This window comes from Arvicola amphibius, chromosome 5 (genome assembly GCF_903992535.2).
Source record: "Arvicola amphibius chromosome 5, mArvAmp1.2, whole genome shotgun sequence".
In the NCBI taxonomy this organism is placed as follows: Eukaryota; Metazoa; Chordata; class Mammalia; order Rodentia; family Cricetidae; genus Arvicola; species Arvicola amphibius.
In genome coordinates this window covers 119,501,966-119,522,561 of record NC_052051.1, presented here as the reverse complement: position 1 = coordinate 119,522,561, position 20,596 = coordinate 119,501,966, and the positions used below count along the sequence as shown (strand labels likewise).

General features: G+C 42.9%; 1 protein-coding gene across 1 annotated transcript in view; it reads left to right on the top strand.

Annotated features, from left to right (window-relative positions):
• Nucleotides 1-20,596, top strand: part of Ppp2r2b (protein phosphatase 2 regulatory subunit Bbeta) — a 382,372-nt gene that overhangs the window by 136,412 nt on the left and 225,364 nt on the right. Inside the window, exon 2 of the mRNA XM_038330949.1 lies at nt 9,295-9,488. Within this exon, the coding sequence (XP_038186877.1) occupies nt 9,295-9,488 (194 nt within the window). The remainder of the gene's footprint in view (nt 1-9,294; nt 9,489-20,596) is intronic.

Here is a 20,596-nt window from a genome sequence, read left to right as displayed (position 1 = left end):
ATCTGGAGCTATGAAATCTTCTGGGTGCTAACTGAAGAAAGGGCTAGGGATGTGAAGTCCAGGACTCTGACCTCTACAAGTCAAAGCAATGAGGAAGACCCAGCAGGTGCACCTCAGAGCTAACATTCAGGCAATTCAGGGGAATAGAGGGCAGGAACGAGCAGGGAAAGTACCCTGAGGAGAAGGCTGTGCTGTCACACACTTAAAACTCTCCCATACCTATCTCAAAGGCAGTGAAGCACCAAATTCTGGAAGTCATCAGAGAGTCTTCCGTTGAGCATGTGACCACAAAATTCTGCTCTCCAATCTTATCTAAGAAAGCCCTGGTTGCTCTCATATATGAGAAAGTATTCCTGCACCATGACAGTTTCTAGATAAACAATCATAAAAAAAATCTGCCTATATTGGGTTTTGTCTCCCAGCTGAAACTGAAGCCATGGGTGTTCGGCCAAGCAGTTGGCCTATTAGAGGGGTAACTGCCAGAGAGTAACTATGGGTTATGGTATGCCAAGTAGGTACTTTTACAGTTACTTTTACAGTATTTTGTATTTTGTTATACAGTTTAGCAGTTCTAGAGAGAAGTGAAAATTGTCTTCAAATAATCTATTTTGTAAAATCTGTCAGTAAAAATTTATGACCATATATATTTGTATATTTCGATTGTATGACCTGACATAGTTTTGAGGGTCATCAAGTTCTAATTCCAGTCCTTAGTAGAATAACTGTTTCTGAAAGAATATGTAAAAATGCTTTTCTGTCAATGGAATGACATTTTTTTGGAACAGTTCCTCTGCACCCCTGCTTTTCAGTCTGGGAAACCCTAGCATATCTGGTTACTTACCCCTAGAACTATAACCAATTTTGAGACATTTCTAAATATAAACCATTTTTTTCAAAGATTGATACAAAAGAAAGGTAACTTTGTAGTGAATCAATTTTGTATTGATTGCATGTTGAAATTGTATATTTTGGAATGTATTGAAATAATTGTATCTTCATAAACTAGACATTTAAAACAATTATTAAAATGAATGCCTTCTGTTTTCCTAAACTTTTCAATGTGGCAGCAGTCAAATTAATGACAAATGCTTGTATCACTTTTCTGAGTCTCAGTGTGTGTGTGCACACTGATCACAGGCGCATTTCTGAGGCTCAGTGCATTGTGTGCACACTGATCACAGGCGCATTTCTGAGGCTCAGTGCGTTGTGTGCACACTGATCACAGGCACATTTCTGAGGCTCAGTGCGTTGTGTGCACACTGATCACAGGTGCATTTTCTTACAAGTTTCTTCTGACTTCCATGAACAAAGGATGATCTGATCTTTCCAACACAAGGCTTTGGCCTATAAAATATTTCATGTAATCAATTTATTTTTTTATTTTCTATTACTATAAAATGATATATTCTAAGAGTTTAAGGGTTTTTATTTTGTGGTTTGCTGGTGGTGGTGGTGGCAATCTGTTTTTTTAGGTTTTTGTTTTGCTTTGTTTTTGACAAAAAATACCAGGGCAGGAGGTTTAAAAAGACTCCACATAGCCACGTCATGTTCACCTTTTTGTCTAAAACTGGTTGCAGCTTACTTTGCTCTCTGCCATTTTCATGGCAGAACCTTAACAACTACCTTTACCATGAGATGTTCTGGTAAGTCTGTAGGACATGGCACCCTCACTGGGAATGACAGCAGGGATGATGGCAATGGCTTGTTACTCATCTCTTAGGAACAGCTCTATTCAGTTATAACTTACATCTCATAAAGTCTAATGTTTGAAAGCACTGTGCTCGTCAGTCTTGGGGATCATCGGACTTGTGTAAGCATCTATGTCCTCTCTCTAATTTTAGAACATTTTTGCTACCCTAAAAAGAGCTCTTGAACCCAGTAGCAGATCCTACATTCCCTCCCCCTAGAGCCCCTGATAGCCACTAATCTATTTTCTGTCTACAAATCTGCCTACTAACTTTTCAAAAAGTAATGGATTTTTTTGGGGGGTTGGGGGTCTGGCTTCTTTCACCAGCCATAGTTTTTGTTAAGTTTCATCTATGACATGGCATGTATCAGTACTTCACTGCTTTCTCTTGCTAAATACTATTTCAGTGTGTGTGCGAGTGTGTGTGTGCGTGTGTGTGCATGCGTGCGTGTGCATGCATCAACTGATGAGCATTTGTGTTGTGCCCACTTAGTGGTTATTTTGAATAATACAGCTGTGAACATTCACGTGCAAGCCTTTTTGTGCTTTCCGTTCTTTTGAGTGTGTATAGGTGGTGCGGTAATTGCTGTGCCCTGTGAAATGGCAACACTTTGAGTAACTGTGACATAGTGTGGCTACACTCTGCAGTCCCAAAGTCCCAAGGATTTTCTCACATCCTCACCAACCTCACAGCTATGGTTTTCAGTTGACAGAATATTCATCTTGATGAGGTACAAATCAGAAATCTAGAGGCAGGTAGTTTAGAAAAGAGATAGAGAGGATCCCATTAAAACCCTGTGATACTCAACCTCCGCCAAGCACAGTGGTTAAGGGTATGGGCTTCAAAGACCCACTGTAGCTGAGCCAGAATCTCTGACAGGTCCCTTCTTTAATGCTCTTCTACCTTCAGTAAAACGGAAATTATTATAGGGCTTACTTTAGGAACTATAGAGGGTATTCAGTGAGACGGAGAAAATAAAGCCCTTTGCACAGAGCCTAGGGCCTGTGCTCATTTAGTGTTAACCACCGTTTATTGCATCAAGAACTCAATAGTTGCTTGATATGTGAAGACACCATCATTTGCCCAACCAATTCTGTTAGTGGATGCTTAAGTTGTTCCCCAGTCCCCAAACAAGATTCTGAGAAATAACTTCATGTCTAAGGGTTTTTTTTTTTTCTTAAACCTTACCTTATTTTCTAAGGGTAACTTCTATAAAGTGATATTTTGGCACATATTTTAGATCTACAAGTTGCTTTCCAATATATTCTTCTTTATAAATTATACTAAAGCTTTGCTTTGTATATGATAAGCAGGTACTAAACAGTGCCCCCAGAGAGCTGCTTAACTGGTTTTGGAGATCATCGCTTGTACTTAACAAATATGATGCAAATTAAAACTACCCTGTACAAGACAGCCAGTTTTAACTCCAGAACCACCGATTGAGAAGAGTTTAAGATTATGTTTTCTTTCTGGCCCTCAGATCTGGGCTTTGGATTTGGTGCTTTTGCTCTGATTTCATCAGCACCACAGTAGACAAGAAGAGGAGCTGTCAATGAATGTTTTTGTAGATATTTTTGATTCACACCTAGGCTTATCAAGACAAGGGTGAAGTAACTATGGGGCCTGAACTGTAGAAAAGGAAGATTTCTGGAGAGTGAGATAGACCAGCATTTCTTACACTGTCAGGTATAGGAACCTTCCAGAAGCAATCATTCAGGAGTCTACCATGATAATTTCATAACCAACTTGAAAGGAATCAAAGGATTCATAAGATTTCTTCTGGTAGCCAGGCAGTGGTTGCACATGCCTTTAATCCCAGCACTTGGGAGGCAGAGACAGGTGGATCTTTGAGAGTTCAAGTCCAGCCTACAAGCTAGTTCCAGGACAGCTAGGACTGTTAAACAGAAAAACCCTATCTTAAAAAAAATCTTCTGATAAATATGAGTAATCTTTTTGTTAAAAGTAAGAATTTAAGAGTTGTTTAATATTGTCACAGAAGTTCCTTAGATAATGGAATGGTCTGGAATTGACTCAGTTTAGGAGATTAGTGTTGAGAAATAAGACAAAACTTGGAACAGGTAACAGGTGAGTGCAAAGATAGCAAGGGATGGGTGCAAAAGGGTAGGAACACAGGGGAGCAATAAAGATACTTTAGCAAGGGATGGGTGCAAAGGGGTGTGTGCAAAGGGGTGGGTGTAAAGGGGTGGGTGTAAAGGGGTGGGTGTAAAGGGGTGGGTGCAAAGGGGTACAGCAAAGATACTGCAGCAAGTGGTGAGTTTCTATTGACCTGCTAGTAATTGTTTAAAGACTGGATCTCACATTTAAAAAATAATAACTTGATGTATATAGTTATTCTAAGAAACTTATTATTTCTTTGATACAACTATCATCACAACCTATTTCAGGTCTTATACCACCATCATAACATCACTCGAGACCCGACATGACAGAGATGTGCATCCTACACATCTTGGCCCAGAGGTCCATACAGTACTGAGAGGGCCAAAGACTTCTGTAGCAATTCTTTTTCTGTTCTGCCAGTTAGCTGACATGGAGACTTCTTATTAATTATTAAAGCTTGGTCTGTAGCTTAGGTTTGTTCCTAACTAGCTCTTATATCTTAAATTAACCCACTTATATTAATCTATGTTTTGTCATGTGGCATTACCTCTCTTCCTTCTTGCACCTTCTGTTTCTTCTCCGTGTCTCCCAACCCTTAATTCTTTCTCCTCTTCCTTTCTCTCCCTAGAAATCCCATCTATACCTATTGCCTAGCTATTGACTGTTCAGCTCTCTATTAAGCCAATCACAGCAATGTATCTTCACACAGTGTATGAAGGTCCTACAAAGGCTTTGTTTTCCTTTCCTAAGTGAAATGCCATGTTAAAGAATTACTCATGGAGGATTACATGCTATAGCATGCACAAGAAAGAATTACAAACTTGCTTGACATTCAAGAAGTCAGTCTCTGGGCAGCCAGCATTTAAACCACCTCAAAGAGTAGGGTGGACATTGGGTGAGTGGAATTCCTGGAAAGGAAATCCATGGAATTCCTCCATTGAGGAAGTGTAGTTAAATCTGAAGCCACTGAAGCACCAAGAAGGAAAAGTCCTCTTTCCTCACATTTATATCAGCATTGTAGCTTATAGGCTTCTTTTGCAAGGTGATAAAATATCATCTATATTGGTTCTAGCTGTTCATCAAGATGACCAGAGGTTATAATACTCGGGTTTCTAGGTCACTTGTGTTCATGGGGCAGACCGATGTGTAGTGTGACTCTCTAGCTCTCTGCAGACAGGGGTCTCCATGAAGCACTGTGGAGAGAAAGCCATCATTCATCTGGAGAGGTCTGGCTCTAGGCCAAGCCTGGACCAAGTGCTTCCCTTACATTGTCTCTGAAGCCACTCCACACCCCTGCAAAGGGATCACTAGGGCTCTGACTTGCTTTGTAGACACAGAGGCTCAGAGATGCAAAACTGTTTGCTAAAGCTCAAGGAATTCATAAATGCCTGAGCTGAGGTACAAACTGGGACTGCCTGACACCTTAAGACTACATTATACCTCAGGAGACTGGAGTGGATCAAAGGGTTTAACAAAGTTGTGGTTGTTTAATGTGCTAATTGCATAGGTTGCGTTCAAGGGTTTTAGTGTGTGTCAGAAGCACTAGCCTATCTAGGCAAGCAGGGAGAGTTGAGTTGGGAGAGGAGACCAAGGACAAGGGTATGGGAAAAAAAGATGTATCCACTCATGTCGTGCTGAATGGGACAGCATAGGATGGTGGTGTACTTGTAATTGGCTCTTTTTATGTAGACACAAGGCTGAATTGGGTCAGCCTTTTTGAGCTCCCTCTGCTGCCCCCTTTGGAGCTTGTGGTCCTCTACTTAAACTAGAAATTGGACGCTAAGGTCCATGATGATAGAGATTAACTAGCCATCTCACAAACTGATGTGTGGACTCTCCATCCTGGGTCATCACCTGGCACCTGTATTTGTTGGAAATCAATGGTGGTAATACGACAAAACAAAACGAAACCTCTAAGCAATAGCGAAGCATTCTTTCCAGATGTTATTTTATTTCATTTAATCTTCACAGAGGTTTTATGAAATTGATGCCATTTTTCTCCCTAATTTATAGGTAAGAGAATCTATGGCTCAGTGAGATTTTGTAACCTACTCACAGACACAGGAGTATAACAGTAGGTAGATGAAAATAAGCTTTCCCTGATGTCACAGCTTGATGCTTGATGTTATGCTATGGTCTATTTGAATTTTTTTATTACACTGTGTGTATGTGTATGAGAGAGAGAGAGAGAGAGAGAGAGAGAGAGAGAGAGAACATAAATGTGAAAGTCAAAAGATAGCTTGTAGGAGTCAGTTTCTCCTTCTACTATGTGGGTTCTGGAGATCAAATTCAGGTCATCAGGCTAAGGTGTGAGCACCTTTATCTGCCGAGCTATCTTTTCAGCTTTCTTTTAAGGTGTAGCCCATGCTGGCCTTGAACTTATGCTTCTCCTGCTTCTAGCCACCACACCAGCTTGATTATAGGAGGTGTCCTACCTCAAAACTTGCGTTCTTCTGTTAAGAAAGGAACTTTGTTTCATATTATCTGTATTCCCAATATTTAGACCAATGCTAGCACATATCAAATGTTTAGTAATTTTTAGCATATACATATAGGACTAAATGGGAACAATTATTTCCATAGTAGCAGGAGGTATAAGCTAGAAAACTGCAGGCTCACAGTAGATTGTTTTTGCCTGATTTTTGTTATAGAGAGAGGAATAAAAGACTAAATGCCACTAACTATATTCATTCAATATGTATTACCATTCAATAAATATAAGCAAGCATCTGCTAAGTGGCAGATAACCTGATATTGGAGACATGATGAAAATATTTGGCAATAATAATAATAGGCAAATGCTGAAAAATGAAGTGTCAGTAAAAAGGCAAAAATAATTGGAAACAAAAAATAGTAGAGGTCCATGGTGTGATCTCAGTGACGAGAAACAGCCTTCCATAACTCTGAAGTCTACTTACTGAGTGGAAATGGAAGTCCTTCTCGTTTGCCTTCTTACGATGTGTTTCTTTTGTGTTGAGGAGGGAATGCAGGCAGAATATTGCAGAACATACCAAAGAAAAAATTCAGTTGACTCAGAGGCTAGGGGAAGGTTGTATTTCTCATGGCTTACCATGGAAAATCCCTCACACTTAATCTGACCAATAGGCCTGAGCCCACTACATCATCATACAACTCTATTCCAATCCAGCCCACAGTCTAAGCTGACAAGGCAGTGAATTTCCCAATAGGTCCTCAGCCCTGCTTCATTTCAAATGAAGGCAGGACACCTCTGCACCCTGATGCCCTGAGAAATGGACTTACCCTTTCCCTTCTCTTTCTTCCGTACCACATGCCAGTCTCCAAGAGAAGCAGAAAGGTGTCCCTATGGGAACCCTGCAGCCTTGGTGAGGCTCCCAGCTCAACGTGCAAGATGCCAGCAAAACAACCCTGAAGCAGATTGAACCAACTTGTACCAATTCTCATCTGTCACTTAAATTTCACATGTGGCTTTTGAACAAAGAGCCAAGCGAGCATGCGAGATTTAACAACTACATGAAACTAAAATAGAATCTACTGGAAGTCCCACCTTTCACTTCCTAATTGCAGGGAAGCATTTTGACTCCCCTCTTCCCCAAAAGATGCAGATACTTTCTAGGGGTGGAAACAATGTTATTTTTCACCCACCAGACACATCTATTTTTTTTTCTTTAAAACCTAGTGGCAATTCCCAACCTCAGTTAAGGACTTGTTTTCCCATTTTTTTAAAACTTCAAATACTTCTTTCTAAATTGTGTTACCCGAAGCATTCATTGTATGTATATAATTAACTCACGGGTCCCTCGGGGTCCATCTGGCTAAACTCATGGAGTTTAACTGAGCAAGACATTTGCTGATGTCTCTCCCTACAGTGACACTCAGAGAAATGCATACTGCTTCCTAAGGAAATAGGAGAGAAGTTCTTTTCCAAATTGCTCTTCTCATGGTTTGGACTGCTATGTTAAATTATTTTGTTTGTTTCATAACAGTAACAATCTCATTTTCTTTCGAATGTGGAATTTGCCATTTAGGGAGGTGTAGGCTGAGGAGTGGATCCTACCTTTGCTCTGAGCTGAAGAAGACAGGTCTTTTGTATGTGCCTGTTGGATTCTTTAAATTCTATATGGGTAACAGTGGCTCTTGTTGGTCCTGGTCTCCCTTCTGCATTCAGGGACCTATTATGCTGAGAGCACAGTAGGCATTCGGAAGAATCTACACCTGAGCCGAGAAGCTCCCGTGTCTGTCCAAAAGAAAACTCAAAGGGCTACAGAGAGTGCGCTTCTTCAGTCGTAATAGATTGAACCATAACTCAGCCTGTATTATATAGGCTACGTCTCTGACTTTGTAGACACTGATGCATTTCTGAACACCAACATCTCACAGTTAAATGTTAGAGCACTTGGAAAGCAATCGGGCATGATAGCAGTCTCAAAGTTCTGGCCCCCGCTCTGCTCTCTAGTCCTAGCATAGAGGGTTAATCTTCAAATAAGCTCCTTTTCCAGCTTTCTCCAGGTTTGGAGCTCCAGGCCTCTCCCTTGAACTTCAGTAAGGGGCAGTCTGCATCACATCCCATTAGCAAAAGGGACCTAGATGTGGACTTCCACCCAAGGAAGATGCTTCTAAATGCAGACCTGAATGAAGTGCAGGCATGTGTCTGGAGCAAAGCAGTGAGCTAAGGGTCTCTGAGCACAAACCCTGTGCCACCCTTGGCTATGTGGCACCAGAGGGGAGAGGTTGAAATAGTGCATCCACACCCCCCTCCCCAGCCCCGTGAACCTGCAAGCTAGCCACTCACTGTCCAGGTGTCCTTGGCTGCTGCATGCACACTTCTGCAACAGAGAGCAGCCGCAGCCTCTGCCTGGACTCCCACTGCTGCTGGGGAAGAGTCCTGGGGCTGCTGACGCGGTTGGGAGGAGCCTCGCCTTTAATGCACCAGCCGCCTCCAGCCTCCTGCAGCAGGAGCAGCAGCAGCTGCGAGTGCGCGCCTGTGGGTGTGAGGTTGAGAGCGCTGGCGCTGGCCACAGCGCCCTGCCTAGCTCTCTGCCAGCTTTCCTAGCCCCCGCCTGTGGGAGCCGCCCTCCCGTGGGACCAGCACCCTCGTCTCGGCAAGGCAAGCCTGAATCCTGCCCCTGCCATCTCGCCACTGCAGTGTGGGTCCGGAAAGGCACCATTTTGTCGCCTGCCCGCTCTCCCAAGGGAGGAGGGCTCTCCTTTTTTGCATTTTGAAGCCACTGCCTACCAAGGGGAACCTGTTGGGCATCTCCCCAGACCCGCTTGGGAGTGCCTCCTGGGCAGTCGGGCAAGACCAGACCGCTCGTGGGGGACCAGGGCTTCCTGGTACCCGGAGGCAGAGGAGGCAGGCACAGCATCCTCGCTGGGAATTGGAGCTGAAGTGAGTGCACCGTGCGGGAGGAGCCACCGCAGCCGCGGAGAACGGAGTGGAGGAGGTGACAGCTCCATTGCTGGGTTTTTATTTTCTTCTCTCTCCGCCTCCCCGTCTCCTCCTCAGGCTCGGACCATGGTGCAGTCCCACTGGCTCCCCTGCCCCCCTCTCCTGTGAGACTGGCTGCGGGGTGGGATCATGGATACTTGTCTGCCGGCTTCTGGTTCCCACGCAAGTAAGCCTGCTGTCAATGGAGGAGGACATTGATACCCGCAAAATCAACAACAGTTTCCTGCGCGACCACAGCTATGCGACCGAAGGTAATGCCAGCTCGGCCGCATTCCGCCGCTGGGGTCGGGTGCAAGTTGTGGATAGCTGTGCTTCGCCCAGCGGCCAGGCGCCTAGTGGCAGAGACTCCTCCAGGCTCTGGGGCTGGGGCTGGGGCGGGGGGCTCAGACTAGGCTCACACCCGAACTGCCTAGGGATCAGCACATTCATCGGGGCTCTGTGACTAGAGCCCCAGTTCAGCAGCAGGTGGACCAGGTGCCCCTGGGAGTTAAAAAGGCCTTTAGGGATTACGCTTTTCAGGGCGCGGCTCCCAGGCAGACAGATGATCCCAAGGAAGCAGATGACCCCTTCTTGCCCCAAGATGCTTACAGGAATCTTGGACTGAGAGAAGGGAGGGGCCCAGTGAGACCTTGATCCACCCCTCTCTGGGTATAGTGTGATACCACGGCTCTCCGTGGCTGCAGTGAGTAAGGGCACGGCTTCATTTCTTGCCCATTCATCTCTCTGACTCACTGGCTTACCTGCTCAGACAATCACAACCCCCTAAAAGCCCTTTGCAAAAGTGGGGGAACCCTCTCCCCCTGGAAGTACGTTAGCCAGAAAATTTTAAAATGTAGCAGGGGAGTCATGTTCCGCGGCGAGCAAACGAGGCTGACACGTGGGGCGAGCAACGGGATCCGTGGGGCCTTTAAAAATCACCATTATGAATTCTGCAGCAGTACTTTCTGCTGAATCAACAGCCAGCAGAAAGCAGGAGTGCTCAGCAAGCTGAGCTTTGGCAAGAGGTGAAATTGTGCTCTCTCTCTCTCTCTCTCTCTCTCTCTCTCTCTCTCTCTCTCTCTCTCTCTCTCTCTCTCTCTCTCTCGTTTGCTCTCTCTTGCTCTGTCACCAGCCTAAGCGCTGGGCAAGCCTTCAGGGAAAGTCAGCAGGTGGATAGCATCCTTCCTTTTGTGTAAAACACGTTTTAGTTTCATTTAAATGGCATAACTTTTGCATTTGATCTTCATTTTCTACCTGTGGGTCTTGGTTTGGCAACTAATACAAAGCGCTGCATTGTCCTATGGTAATAGCCCATGTGAGAAAGCGAGTGTGAGGTGCTTAGGGAAAAGGTCCCGGGGCATTTTAGCCTGTGGTTCTTCTTCTAGGATGCTGAAATTTCTGTAATGTTTAACCATATCAGAAGAATGCCAGAGAAAGGCAGGGGTTCAAATAAGAGTGCCAGCCCTGGGGAAAATAAAAAGACACATGTGGGGGAGGGAGTCATGGTGCCACCCTCTGCAAGCATCTCTGGAAGTTTAGATAGAAGAACTCCAAGTGCTATTAAAAACACTTCCTCCCTTCATCACCATGTCTGGGGACCATCGAGTCCACCATGTCTGTGGTACCAGATGCCCTGCAAGCCCTGAGACCCTGGGGATAAATTGTAAGATGGACCACCCATCCGTGCCCCATGATGAATACCATTCTTGCTGGTTTTTTTGAAACTATTTCCATAGCGGCGGTGTGAAGTTAAGTCTTTGTGCTTTGTGACTGAGTGTGACCAAGTAGCATATGACATCTAGGCTTTCCATCCACCAGAGCAGCCAGCCTTGAGTCTGTTAGCTTTGTGGTGAGTAGGGAGCTTTCTGTGTGTGACTACAAAGAACGAAGGTTGCCTTCTTTATATATCCTATATTACATCGCACAGGCAAAGGGAAACCTAGCAAACTGAGAAGGTGACTGAGCCAGGTGTATAGGAATGTCATTTGTGGAAGGAGGAAGTTTAAAATGATATTCTTTATTGTTTCCAGGGACCTGGATTCTACCTTTGTACCTATTTAATTGCATGTTTTTTTTTTTAAATAAATTCTAATTCTGGATGAAACATTTGAGTTTGTATAGTAACAATGAGGCATGAGCTTATAGAGAAGAGCTTTTAATCTTTTCTGGTATACATAATCAGTCTCTCATAAATGCCTGTACCTGGTCTTAGTGAAGAGTTGGGAAGACGGGGAAATGGAATAAAAGCTTGGTGGTGTAAGAAACTCTCTCTAGTCTTGGTTTATTATTTTTTTCAACCATCTATTCATTTGAGCTGGACAGTAGAGAAGGAACCTTTCTGCCCCTTCTAATGAATTCTTGAGGAAGTGCCAGCCTGCCCCCAAGAGAGCACCAGATCCAAGTCTTCTCCCCAAAAGTTCTTTTTCTTCTTGACAATTTAAACCGTTCTTTTTCTTCTTGACAATTTAAACCCACTTACTGGTGGATTATCTTCTTCATCCTTTAGTAGATAGTATTTCTCTGTTTCCTTTATTATCTCTCTACATTTACACTTCTACCTGCTCAAATACAGCAGACTATTTTCCCCTAAACTCTCCTTCATGTTTTCTCTAAACCCCAACCCCCACCCTGCTTTGCTTGGATCACCCCACACTGCAGTGTTCTACAGTGTTCTATTTCAAGCTGAAAGGGGTTTGCTGTGTAGTTACTGTGAAGGACTCCAAGCTCAATTTGCATTGTAAGTGGAAGTGGTAGCTGCAGGCAGGCTCATCCAGCTAAGAGCAATGCAAATGCTATAAACTCTCTCTCTCTCTCTGTCTCTGTCTCTGTCTCTGTCTCTCTCTCTCTCTCTCTCTCTCTCTCTCTCTCTGATCTCTATCTCTCTCCTTTATGGGCCATCAAGATTACTGCTCTCTCTTACCTTTTTCTGTCTTTCCTTGCTTTCTAAAGTCAGCATCAGCATCATCAGGCATTTTCTACTCCAAATACTATTCTGAGATTTCTCTGTGCATTCCCACATATCCAGAGTGGGATGACAATTAAAGCTCCTGAGGCCTGGAGATGTTGCTAGTTACAAGGCCACCCATTTAAGAACACGTAATCTTCAAGTAGAGACCATTCTAAATCCCACATGTTTTCACTGGGAAATTCTGCGTGCCACCTTCTATGACCAGAAAGATGACAATGGTTTCCAGAGTGTATGAGCTGAGTTTCTTTCCATATGGAGTAGAATTCTTCTCAGAAGTAATTTTTAAATGTGCACATAGGTGACATATAATGGGTGACAGAGTTGGGGTCACCATAAGCTTAAAGTCAACATACTGGTCGGTCAGATGTGGGACTCAAGATTCTCTAACCAAGGGTTCATGTCTTGGATTTCTAAGATCTAAATGGGGCCTTCTGCATTATTAGGTGTCTGCTGGAATAATCAAAACTCCTGTTTTCAATACGGCAGTCTGTTGATTTTCTAGAGTAACCTTGTACTTCCAAATGGGGTCATAAAGGACATGGGTTAAAATGACTTGACTGTCCTCAGTCTTCGTAGCTTTAAAATGGGATTCACAGCCGGGCAGTGGTGGGGCACTCAGGAGGCAGAGGTAGGTGGATCTCTGTGAGTTTGAGGCCAGCCTGGTCTACAAGAGCTAGTTCCATGACCTCTAGAGCTGTTGTTAGACAGAGAGACCCTGTCTCAAAAAACAAAAAACAAAAACAAACAAACAAAATAGAATTTACATTAGAACCCCAGAAAAAATTATCTGATACAGAACAAGCATCAGGATATGGGCCTACCACAAATTAGCCAAATCCACCATAGCTGTGGCATTCACCTGTGTTTGCATATCAAACATTCTGTCTTGTTTAGATTGCATATTGATTGGGGTATTGTTGAGGGGAAGAGTTATTAGAATATGGCAGAAGCCACCCTTCTGGTCCTCTAGCCAGAGAACTTGTCATTTAGCAATTTTCTTAATTGCTGGTTAATTGCTGGTTATATCTTGGCATCAATAAGCCCCATTTTCTCCCAGAAGCCTTAAGAAAAACTGTCTTGTTTATACATTATTAAAGAAAGAATGGGTTAACTTCTTCATGTGGTTCAACCAGTTATTGGTTCTGCCTTTAGTCTTTCTAGAAATAGCACCTGGCTTTTGGCAAAGGCTAAAATAGAAATGCATGTTTAAATACAGACATACAGACATGGCCTCTGCCTTCAAGAGATGTCCAGTCTATCAGGAGAGGTAAGACATTGGATGATTAATTTAGCAAGTCAGTGTGTAGGGCACACACATAGTGGAACATAGGTCTAGTCTAGATTAAGATCCAAGGGTAGGTTGTTATTTGGCAGTTTTAAGTTACGACTGAAGGATGAGATCTGCATTATCAAGAGCCAAAGGTGTCTTAGGGAGAAGGGACAATGGGCACAGGAGCCCGGAGATTCAAAACCAACTGACATAGTCAAGGAATGGAGAGATGGCTGTAGCTGGACTGTAGGGGAGGAGTATTTAAAAATGAGGGTGGAGTCGGTAGTGACGCGGAAATACACCAAACCCAAGAATGATTAATGGAAGAGCAGAGGAGCGGGTAAATGGATAGCAATATGATAAAATGCTCTGTAAGATTTTAATGATAAACCCAAGTGGGCCCATGGATAGCCACTATAAAGCAGTTTTGTTCGTTCTGCTGCCTGTTTGGAAATTTTCTTAAAAAAGGATTGGGTGAGGGGAACCTGAAGAGATATTCAGGGGCCAGATCCTATCGAACCTCATTGCTCAAAAGGAATTTGGATTTCATCCAAAGATGGATGAAAAACCACTAAAGGATTTCGGTAAAGGAGAAATATCAGTTTTGTTTTTTCAAAAGCTCAGTCTGGCTGCTGTGTAGGGTGGGGTTAGAAGGGTGAATATGAGCTGGGTAGAAAGGGAAGCCGGGAGATAAGGAGGAGACACATTTACACCCAGGATGATGGCTGCAGTAGACATGGACTCGCAGGTGGATTAGAGACTCATGGTAGGGAAAGACTGTACCAGACTTCCTTGATAAGATTGTTTGGGTGGGAATGCAGTAGCTGGTGCTGAAGACAACTCCCAGAGGTTTGCTGTGAGGATCCATACACAGGATCCTTGCAGAGAAACAGGAAACGTACTTTGGCAGTTGGTAAGTTTTAAGAAAGCCATGACACGTATAGTTTTACATCAAGACTCTAAGGCTGTGGTTCTCAACCCCTCTAATGTTACAATCCTTTAATACAGTGCCTCATGTTGTGGTGACTCAAACCATAAAATAATTTTGTTGCCACTTCATAATTATAATTTTGCCACTGTTATGATTTATAGTGTAAATATCTCATATGCGGCCCCAAAGGGGTGGAGACCCACAGTTTGAGAACCACTGTGTTCTAAAGTAGGCAGTTATCTGCTTCTGATGCTCAGAAAAAAGTCCTAGACATAATATTTAAATTAGATTCGATAGCAGGAGCATATTAAAATTATTTGAACCTGTGTGAACAGATGAACCACCTAAGAGAAGATTGATTCAGAGAAGAACATGAGGCGCTGAGTGAGAAGTTACCCAGAAACTGATCCTTGTTTGGAATCAAGAAATTACAGCAAAAAGCATTTCACATGGGAATGGGGGTTTTGCTATCATAATGACCCAAATACCAAAAGTTTCCAAATACATGTCATGTGTAAGCAGGTGGTAAAATAAAAAAGGATCCAGTCTCAGATGTGCTGAGTTTGGATGACTTTAAAGTTGAGAGCTGAGTGAAATTCTGCAGCATCGAGTGTGGGATCCCTCCTCAATCCCATGTAAACTCCAAAGGGAATACGGTGATGGTTAAATCTGGGCAGGTGTGTAAAGATGACTTTTAAAATGAAGATACAGGAAGGCACTGGACCAATAAAAGGAGGTGGTGTCCCACAATAGAAAGCTGCCTCCAGTCCCTTCAATTGCCTTGGTATTTGTATGCAAATGGAAGTTCAGGATGGTACACTTCCAATGCATATGGATGAGAGTGTAAGCTCTCAGAAAAGCCTGGAATGGAAGGTGGGAAGAAGCTGCCTTATGCCGTATGCTATTGTCAATGACCTTTCTGGGGACAGGAAATGTTCTGCAACTCAACATAATAACCAGAGTGCATTGAAATTACCAGCAAGTATTCATTATTAGCAACCAGGTCTCCAGGGGCAAGTGCAAGCCCTTTATGAGTGCTGGTCAGAAATATAGCAGTGAACTTGGGGTGAATATTATTACACCAGTCCTGTCAAAATATTGATAATGCTCAGTGAAAAGAGCACAGCTATAGACTGACATCCTTAGACTCTGACATTTGCATCTAAGAAGAAACCACGGGTCCAATTTAGACGCCAAACTGAGGGAAGGTGTCATGAGTACTGACTACAATCGAGGCATTTTCCTAGGTGTTTCTCAGGTTTACTTGTCTAAGCTCCTTGCGAAAACTGGGAGAGTGGTTGCATTAATCAAGTATTAACCTCGTTTCACAATAATAAATTCCATGATACAAAGAACCGAACAAACTCCGCAAACACATTTGTATCACAAGCATACTTATTTAAGCAGCATGACCAGAGTGGAGCCTGTGACAACCTGGACTCTGGGCACCTGCTTTTTGCCCAACTGTTCTGTTTCTTGTCCAGATCTTGGGAAAGGGAATTCGAATTGAATTCTACTGATGACCAATACCCGCTATGCTTAGCCAGTGCTTCTGGGTTCCCTGGATCGAGCCTTTCCCAACAGAGCATAGCATATTCCTGGGCCATCTCTAGCCTCTCACCAAGAGGGAGCTAAGTTCCCTCAGCCAGAGCCAGAGCCCCTGGATGACATATTCCTGTGGATTATTTCCACTCTCTAATATGAAACGAATGAAATAGTTATGGCACTAAGAAGTCAAGATGTGAGAAACTAGCAGGAGTTTTATGGACAACATTTTCAGTGTCTCACACACCTCCCACACCCTAAGATATTGACAGTGAGATGAGTTCCTGGGCTGAACTGAGGCACTGCCATCTGCAAAGGCAGGTGACAACCCCTACCACTGCCTGGACCACAGTGAGAGAGTGGCAGAGATGCTGTATGGTGAGTCTTCTTTTTGCACACAAATGTGAAGGTACCTGAGGCCAAAGCTGCTGTTCGATCCACTCCCCCAGCCTCTATGACAAGAAGAAAGGTTCCATCTGACTTGTCATCCCTCTCCCAGGTCCCTTCTTTTGCCATGCTAATGGGGACCTAAAATCTCACTCCAGGGCCTGACTCAGCTCTCCATTTGAAGACACAAGTTAGTTCTACAAGGTCACTAAAAGTTTTGTCATCGATAACCTGGGAACCCTCAATTTCATAGGCTCTAGATTCACTAAAGATTAGAAGTAATGATACACTAGGCATGTATGAAATCCAAAGATAATTAATTTGCATTCACTGATTTATTTGAAGAACAAATGTGCCAACTTGGGCAATGGGAAGGGACAGTCAGACTATCAGGGCAAGCCTTCCTTCCTTATGATGATTGCAAAGAAGAGAGGAGGGTGTGGGGTACTGTGCAAAAGATGTGTGGCCTTCAGAGGTGGGCAGGCTCTGGTGGGAGAACGCTGAGATCTGTGAGGTGCTACGTGATTCCTGGGGCTGGTCACTTAAATGAGTATACCTTGTTTGTTTATTTGTACTTTTGTTTTTGTCTGGCAATTTTTATAGTCTTAAAGGTCTTTTTCATGTCTGAACTCCTCCTTGCCTATGCTTTCTAGTGGCTACACAGACCTCTGTGTTATGACTGTGCCCACAGTTTACTTACTTGTGAATGGATGGTCAGCCCCTTCTACATTTGTATTATAGAAATTGCCACATCCTCTTTTCTGGGTTTATCATCTTCAAAGATGAGATGGATGCTGATTCATACTTCTGAGTAGGAGGGTAATAAGACATCCCCCCCCCCCGCCGCGTTTATTCTCCTTGTAACCTTTGGTTACGCAGTTAGCCACCAAGGGCCTTAAAAAAAGAGCACCAGGCACACCACTACCGTGAATGCAGAACTGTGTCTACAGCATGTGTGGACCTGAGTTTCCGTCAACAGGAATGATGGCTGGTTGTTGGAGAAGGCTTTCTCTTTGCCACGGGCAGTCCGTCCTCTAGACTCTCTTCCCATTTTAGCCCTCACACTTCCGGAGCCAATAATCATCGTGTCTCCCTTTAAATGAAAAGCTTAAGCAGAATTGAGGTTACTAGCCTACAATAGTACAGCACAGATCACACCCAAATCTGCCTGAATCAAAACCCCCTGACTCAACGCTGCAATAGACTATCTCTACTCGGGGTGGGGTCAACCATAACTACTGAAAACTGAAGTCACGATGGCGACATAGTTTTCTAAAATACTCTCTGATTCAACACCGGAACAAAGGTTCTTGTTTTTATCAAGAATCCACTGGTATAAGATGTACCTTAGAAGCCCTGGGTAGGATTCCCAAACCCGCCACAGTAATTAGTCACTTTGGGTCTCTGAGCTTTCCCTTCCTAATCTGCTAATGATGAGATTGGAGGTGGGGGAGGGAAGGAACAAATCTGTAGTTTTATTGGTTGTAAATGTCTGCATCGATCTCTGTCTGTATTCATGATCATCTGGGTCTCTGGTATGTTCAGATACTGTGCTCAAGGGGTGGGCCGGGAACCCAGGCACAAGCTCTAAATGGCTCCAAAAGTCCAGGTCTGGCTGTATTGAGGGGCCAAATCATTCTCCTGGCAAGACAGTACCGATGCAGCCAAGAGGTAGAGCCAGAAAGGGAAATGTCTCTTTGCCAAAAGCTGCTGCAGATGGAGGAGCCAGTCTGTCTGGGCAGCCCATGACTTTGAGAGGAGCCATTTGGCAAAGTTGTTGGCAGGAAGTGCCTTGCAGCATGGATGCTGGAGGCAGCTTTAGGCTGGAGAGATTCCGGGTTGCAGCAATGGTGGCTGCTGGGACAAATAACCATCTGGTGAGCAGAGTGCTGCCCACCTTGCTTCGCTGACAGGGAAGAGCAAGCGCCAGTCGGGGAAACGGAACTCTCCATGACAGGATCTGACAGGCACAATAGACTCTCCCCTCTCCACCGAAGACTCCAAAAAGAGTTGCAAATCCCCTGTGCCCTTTTGGAAATCAGGAAGGTCACAGTATATCCTTCACTGTCACCATGTAGTGAGCAAATCTACTCATTTAAAACAAAACCATGGGCTTCCAAAGATAGAGCAGGGTGTGCTGTGAGTGGGGGATGGCTGCTGCAGTTTCTGCATTCTTGATCCAAAGCATCTTCCCATCTATTTGGGCAGATGACACTCTACTATTCTCCAAATGTAGTTAACCCCACACACCATGCTGTGTGTGGCTACTGTGTTTGCCCTTATATTGTCAAAAGATGACCTGGGTGGCTCTTCGTGCATCTTTGCCAAGTCTTTTCTAATTGCAAAAATATGGCAGGGGATAGAGCAGCATGCATTGTTTTGATGTCGGACACAAAGAAGAATCGTTCTCATCCCAAGAGTGACAAAGAGTTGAGAAAATTCAGAAAGCTATCCCTTTTAGGAAAAGTACTAATTAATTGCAGAGGAAAGCAAAATGTGTACGTGTTGTATGAATCTCATGTCTGGAGCTATATTTTTCTTGCACACACAAAACCCATTATGGTAAAGACCACAGCTAATTTTTATGTACTTGAGCAAGATACAGTAATAAATATATGTGCATAGTCACCTCATAAGCTATCTTTACTGCAGGTGTTTATGATTGTCTACTACATTTCAAAAACAGTCTATTTACTTTTCATTGGAACAAGCATTTTCTTTCTTTTTGCACCATTTTTTTTTTCATTTAGCCTGATATGTTTCAAAATAGACATCAAGAGATTTGGGAACAAACACTACTGGTTCTCAAAAAACACACAGCTCAAGAAAAAAAGCGGAGGTGTGCCTACTCCAGAGAGTCACCTCCTAAAGTAGCTTTATTTACAATTCAGGATACTGACCCACTTCTTAATACTTCTTAAATTTCAGCTTTGTGTTGGTATACAAAATAAGGGCTTTCATTATAACATTTTTACATATATGACTGTATCTTGCTTATTTTTGTTCCCCTAAACAATTTCTTCTCTATTTTCTTGGTGTATACATATGTAATGTAATATATATAATGTAGTTTTCTGTCATGTAAATATATAGATAGTTTAATCTAGATTCCACATAAAAGATAACCTGTAATTTTTATGTCTAAACCAAAAGCATGCTTTCTTAAGCACAAATTTATGCTTAAATTTACACAAACGCTACATTAGTTTTTATTTAAAGCACAAACCTCTTAGACTATATATATATATATATATACACATATATACAGTATATATACATACATATATACTGTAATGTATATATTACATAATTCCTTATAAATAACCTGTCGGCATGAAAATTTTGTAAGCTCTCCATTTTTCACAAGTATATGGGTGTTCTACAACAGGAATCAATGAGCTTTTCCTGACAAGGACCAGAAAATATATATATATATATATATATATATATATATATATATATATATATATATGCTTCCTCTATCCCAATAGCTCAACTCTTCCACTGTAGCTTGTGGCGATGGGTGTGTTCCAGTGAGACTAGCACAGTGTGGAAAAGCACTGATGGTAAGAAAGAACCAAGTACGTGCACACCAGTGGGTGTTCAGTGCGTAGAGTGCGTAGAGGAAAGCCTAAAAGAAAATCAATTAGCTCCAGACTAATTAACATCAATAGTTTTATATATTTTCTTCCAGGTGTTTATCTCTCTCTCTAACTCTGTGTGTGTGTGTGTGTGTGTGTGTGTGTGTGTGTGTTTGTGTTTGTGCATGTGTGTGTGACAAAAGAGAGAGACACACAGAGGGATGGACAATTGAGGGAATGCTAGATTGACATGTAAAACGGTACCCTATCTGGCATTTGTCAGTTTGGATTCAACTAGAGGGGGTGTTGTTTTATAACATCCTATAGTAGAATCATATTTACTATTCCCTTAATGTCATAAGTTCAAATTATGCCCATTTTCTTATAATTGTATGATAAATAGTATGTTGTCTATAAATCATTTCTTGTTTTTTTATAACAAGCTTCTAAAGACACACGTGCTGGGCAGCATGATGCAAGTAGCTATGTTTCTTAAGATGATATTTTTAACTTTCTGAGATAACTGTACCAGTGAATTCTTTCCAACCTCTATGGTGTGTTCCTACCTCTGTTCTGGCCACCGTTTGCCCCAACTTCCCATTGCCACAGCTTTTTAGGGTCTTTAAGTTCATCTCAGGGAAGTTATATTCGATGAGAGTAAGAAAAATTTGATAAACTGAATTTTAATCTAAACCTTT